The 6,089-nt window shown below is 44.9% G+C and overlaps 1 protein-coding gene across 1 annotated transcript; it reads right to left on the reverse strand.

Annotated features, from left to right (window-relative positions):
• On the reverse strand, window positions 1–5,255 carry LOC132446955 (stonustoxin subunit beta-like). Its single transcript, XM_060037567.1, has 5 exons — window positions 5,019–5,255; window positions 2,340–2,372; window positions 2,004–2,066; window positions 1,340–1,482; window positions 1–926 (listed from the first exon to the last, which is right to left on the reverse strand). The coding sequence occupies exons 1-5, from the start codon at window positions 5,059–5,061 to the stop codon at window positions 525–527; spliced, it is 684 nt and encodes a 227-aa protein (XP_059893550.1). The 5' UTR covers window positions 5,062–5,255; the 3' UTR covers window positions 1–524.
• Window positions 5,256–6,089: the final 834 nt, after the last annotated feature.

Below are 6,089 nucleotides of genomic sequence, written 5' to 3' on the forward strand. Positions count from 1 at the left end.
TTTATTTGACCTTTTATTCAACACTGGCCTTGAACACATAATTATTAATAAAAGATACAAATACATACACACCTTAGTTCATTAAAACTATAGTAATACGTATACGTACGTCCAATGAGAGACAATACAGTAGTACATAAAATACAGTAAATACATGTTTTAAATTATAATAAGCAGAATGTTAATCATTAATCATCATTAAATACTTATTTAAAATACTAGATATATAGTTGTAAATAGTAGACTTTACAGGTTTAAGTCTATATAATCATGTATAGAATCACAACTTATTACCATGTACATTACCAAAACAGACATTCATATACAATGCACATTATGAAAACATAACCACTTCTAAACAGGAGTGCTGTCTCATTTATAGTCGTTCTAGTGGACTGACTGGTTGGATTTATTGGTCTGACTGGTTCTCTCCTGCACTGGCTCTAGTGGTCTGCCTCTTTTTTTAGTGGACTGGTTCTAGGGGACTGACTAGTGGTTCTCTCGTTGACTGGCCGGTTCCCTTCCTAGCTGCGGAGGATGCAGTAAGACTGGGTCCCCACCCAGAAACCAGGCATCATCTTCTGCTTGAAGGTGGCCTTGACCTGCTTCAGCAGGTGCACCTCCTTCTGCTCCTCCCCCACCTCCTCCACAGCGTAGAAGTTGAGGAGCCCCGCCGGCTGGTCCAGGTACAGCCCCAGCAGGGGGCTCTGGGGGTGGGCGATCTCCTGGTCCTGCCCGTCGTGCCAGTAGTGGTAGCTGGTGCCGGCCCAGCCCAGGCCCCAGGACTCCTCGTTCTCCCCCAGGCCGCAGGGACCCTGGCCGTTCCTCCTCGCTGCGCCTTCGTAGGCCAAGCCCAACACCACCCAGCCCGAGTACTCCACCTCCCAGTAGCCACGGAAACCGGTGATGCCCTCCTTGCAGAGAATCTGCAACACAACGATGGAGGAGGAAGTGACGATGTTTGGGGGAGGGGGGGGGGGGGGGGGGGTTCAGAATACATCTTTGGTTCTGAGTCTACCAGTGCTGATGGAGAAGAAGCATAATGAGCGTAGAACCTTGGTCTAGATGTTGAACCAGCTTAAGGAGGACAGGCCTCCTAAAAAACTGGTAGACTGGTAGACATAGAACCAGAGATGTATTCTGAACCCATTGAATGAACCTGGGACTCGAACCCTAAAAAGGAGTACGTTCAAATCACGTCCCCTCTTGATTAGACCACACCCCTCTCCCGTTGACCACGCCCATACGGAATAGAGCATCGCCCCAGGAAGACCCACCTGTGGTGTATCTTGGTATGTATATTTTGAGAGAGTATGTATTCGTCGTGTACTTGTCGTACCTGGGGCGCGTGCTCGTAGCGTTCGGGCCGATCCAGGACGGGACAGGTGGAGGTGTCCGTCATGCGCGCCACCTTGGCTCCGGCCTCTGTGACCCAAAGAGTCTTATTGGCTGTCTTATCGTCCATGGTCAGCTTCAACGAATCTGGAAAGATGATGTCACTCTTAAAGACATTACACCTTGCACAAATGTTGTAGAAGAGGAGAGATCCCACACCTAAAGATAGCTTAAGATACAGTTAGCAGTTTTGTTATGTGTGTGAAGGGCACAATTTGCCAAAACAGCACCCAATTCTTGCTGCCCCTCCTGATTTTCACTGTACACGCCCTGTATGTCAACCAGAGAAAACTTTCTCCCGTAGTTCTCCAGAATTGGCGAAATATCCTTATTTGTATATTTTATTATTCTGCTCGTATCTATGTGGCTTGTTAACGGGATGGTCTTTAATAGTTTGATGTGAAGGTACTATCCAATCGTAACCCAACGAGATGAGACAGGGATGGGTGACTGTTGGAGAAACGTACGGCCTGATGTTACTGTGCATCATGATGCAAGGCGAAGAGACAGGACATTTTGTCAGTTGGCTAACTGTTTAAGCTAAATTGTCAAGGTGAAGATGGTATGAACAGATTATGTACGCTGATGTATTGATGCACGTTTTTTACATTTGAGGAGGTCGGCTCGGCACTTGGGTTCTGGGATGTTGGCTTCATAATCTGGGATCTTCTCTAGAGAACCGACAGGAGAACACAGTAAAGGAACCGAACTCAGCAGACCAACTTATAGATAACTGATAGAACAATAAATAGATGACTAACTCACTAATAGATAGAGTCAAACAAACTAATTTAAAGACTCAACTTGTAGAGGATAATAACCAAACTAAAAGTTGGCAGTAGAAGAGGGTCACGTAAGGTATATCCAACCGAAAGCCTGACATTCAAGACGGATTCCACACAGCATTCAGACTAAAGAGGGGCTGAGCTCCCATGGCGCGGTACCTGCAGGGGGGCTCCCATCTTTAGACCTCTTGGCTGAGGAGAGAGAACAGCAGGTGTTAGAGGACATGTAGACGGATGTGTAGGAGAAGAAGGGTGGGCTCTATCTGGAGAACAGGCTACAGATAGATTCCCTCGTAGACGGCACTTTCGGGCGTTCATGCTACAGGAGATGCAAGGGGAGGTGCTATCTTTATATCGCTGGCCGTGTCTCCTGCATTCACTCTGCGGCGTCCACTCAAAGCAACGTAAACATGAAGTAACTGAAGAGTTACTGCCCAGGTTCTCCTCCTCCCAGGACTAAGTCATTCAGCCGGAGGTCCACCTACCAGACCAGGAGGTCCATTAACCCGGACTCGTGCCTGAGAAGGCTGCATCGATAGTTATCTCCTCACCATTGCACCTGACTCTGCAGAGACGTGGATTCAATTACTGACGGGTCGTCTTGTGCATCAACAGTTTTCCCTGACAGGAAGTGTGTTGACGGTTCCTTGACGTCATCACACTTAAACCCATATGGCCACAACTGTCTGTTTTTACATATTGTGTGATGTTTTTATTAAGTGTGTAGTAAATACTGTACTGGTTTGTGTTATTGAGTACACTGTAGCAGCACTTTGGTTTCCTCTGGGGGTATTCTGTGGTTTGTTCCTCTGCGCTCAGGTTGAGAAGCTGAATTCTCTGCATTACACAGCCAGTCATCAGCCAGCTAAAACCACAGCAAGTGACAGGCATCAAGTGGCTCCCGTTACTAAAACACACTATCTGTTACATCCAGGATCTACTGCCACCAGCACTCGTCCTCCCATTGGGACAGCCCACGGCTGTCATAACTTGACTGCGTGTGCAGTGACAAAAAAAAGTGCAAGGCTGCATAGATTGGTGGGCATGTGTCAAATCTAAAATGTCTTGTGCTGTTTTATGGGTTCATGGTCCATTATGAAATGAATAATTTGCGAGAAAACATTTGAGAAAACAAGCAAATTCTATTTGCATTCTTGTAACGCATGATAGGCATTTACTCTCATTTCTTGGATTTTATATAGTAAAGTATTGATAAAAAATAAAGAATGGTTAGTTGAATGGACTATGGAAATGATGATAAGATGGATGGACTGTGGAACTGATTTATGTCTTGTGTTGTGGAAACATGTGATGAATCCCACACTACAGTAAACCTCCAGGAACCCAGGTCAAAGGTCAGGGGACTGCCGGATCGCAGATTCTATTAGTAGTTAAAGTGGAATGTAGAAGTAGCCCGGTTATGTCTGCTTTTTAGAGCTGTTATGTTAATATTGTGGTGATGTTAAGAGTTATTATATGATAGTTATGGCGAAGTTTATAGTCATTTTATTGATAGTTTTTGTTGTATTTGGAGCTATCATGTTAATAGATACGTTTATGTTGGGAGCCATTATATTAATAGTTATGGTTATGTTTAGAGCTATTATATGATAGTTATGGTTATATTTAGAGCTATTATGTTAATAGTTATGTTTATGTTAAGAGACGTTATATTAATAGTTATGGTTATATTTACCGATATAAAATTATTAGTCATTGTTATGTTTAGAGCTATTAAATAAATTATCATGGTGGGGTTTAGAGCTATCATATTTATAGTTATGGTTATGTTTAAGTGAAATATTAATAGTAATGTTTTAGAACCATTATAAAAGTTACGGTTTTGTTTAGAGGGATTATAATAATAGTTATGAGGTAATATATTAGAATTATGCTTGAGTCTAAAGGTATTATATGAGAGTTATGGTTGGATTAAGGGAGACATTACAATACTTAGGGTAAGGGTATCGAGGAATTAGAGTTCTTATGTTCAAGTTCACGTTGTTCAGATATAACATATTAATAATCATGTTAGGGTTTCAAAGTGTGACATACTTACATTACGGATGGGTTTAAAGGTGTTATCTGAATAGTTGTAATTGGGTTTAAAAGGTATATAATACTGGGCTCAGAGATATTATTTACATGCGAGGGCCAGATGGGCAGCACGGGGAATGTTAAGCTGGTGTTTGAATATAGCAGGTGGTGAAAACAAGCGTCCCTTTGAGACTTGGCGGGTGACTTATCGGAGGCTGTTAAAGAGCTCCGGGACAGCGCCCTGGCGGGTATCACTCTCGTTCAGTCTACTAATTACATTTGCCAGACTGGCAGCAGTGTTACTGCGCCAGCATCCTTGATTCACCCCAGACCCCCGTGGTCACGGCTACTGGTAAAGAACCAAAGAACAGATGAATAAACGCGAATCACGACACTGAAAGACCAAAACAAACATATATGTGCATGCAGATGGTTTATTGGTGTTCTCGTACGTTGTATCGTTGTTTCCCTTTCTTCTGACAAATGTAGGCTACTTACTGTCAGTACCTTTGGATAAAAGCGACCAAATGCCCTGAATGTAAATGTTTGTTGTTGTAATGTTGTGAATGTGATGATTAAGCCGTTAAAAACGGTCCGGATGAAGTCAATAAACTGTTTTACAGTTCTTCTAACCCTAACGTTGAACATGAAACCATTGTTGGTTTCAACACGTCAACCATACATTGAAGTGTCCGAATATTAGACCCAGTATGTATTTAATGTTAATGATCAATACCTAATTAATATGTTGTAAATATGTTTACTTTATATGTAATCATCGTCGTTATTAGTATTTCTCACTGTGTTTCTTGTCGGAACCAAGGATCCTGGTGTTGGCGGGCATTATCCAGACTGGTCACAGGTTCGATTCCCTCCTGGTTCAAGACGTTGTTTCTCCTGGTAAGTCCTGGTGGCTCCTGGTTACTCCTGGTCACTGCCGGTTATGCCTGGTCACTTGTGGTTACTCCTGGCACTGGTCTTATATGCCCGCAGGGAGGAGCGACACTGAGACAAAGGTAGGCATAGGACAGGAGGGCGACCGGAGGGCTGGCGCTGTAACTGGACCTGTCTCTGCAGGGTCTGTCCATAAAAAGTCTGATGAGGGTCAGGATGAAAGAGGGGACGTACACAATGATGGACGGACCACCAGTTGGCGTGACTCCACGTGTGTGTGTGTGTGTATGGGTATGTACACGTTAGCATGCATGTGAATGTGTTTGTACGTGCTTGTATGCATTCGTGTGTGTGTGTACGTGCCTGTTTGCAGTTGTGGGTAAGTTCTTGTATCCGTGAGCATGCGTACGTGTAAGTGTGTGTGTGTGTGTGTGTGTGAGTGTGTGTGTGCGTGCATGTGTGTGGTCGCCTGTGCATATGCAAACATTCATGTGACTGCATGTTGAGATGTCCACGTGCACCCATGGGTGCGGTGACACACTGCTGTGCGGCCGGTGTCCATGAGGCGGGGGGTCCTGGTGCCGTACTCGTTCGGCACGACAGGGAGAATGTCAGCGAAACACCTGAACCACCCAGAGCCCATCAATCCTCTCACCACCCCGCCCTGTTGGTTCACGGCCAACACCGCGCCAGGTACCCCCGCACAAACACCCAGTAACGATCACAACACGCATGCAGTGCTGGAGAAAACGATTAGACCGACTCTGACCAGAGGAGGAGTCCTTGACCCGCTCGCTTCCCTCAGCCCACAGGTTCCTGAGCTGCGAAAGGCAGAGAGTCACAGAGTGGACTAAACAAGGTCATACCGTGTCCCCGACCTGCATTAACGCTGAGCTATTTAGCATTGTAACGCCTTGATGTCTGTGGGGGGGCCCCACGGCAACCCTGAAGCCCCACGTCGTAAAAGCACAGATTTGC

Source organism: Gadus macrocephalus, chromosome 18 (genome assembly GCF_031168955.1).
Source record: "Gadus macrocephalus chromosome 18, ASM3116895v1".
In the NCBI taxonomy this organism is placed as follows: Eukaryota; Metazoa; Chordata; class Actinopteri; order Gadiformes; family Gadidae; genus Gadus; species Gadus macrocephalus.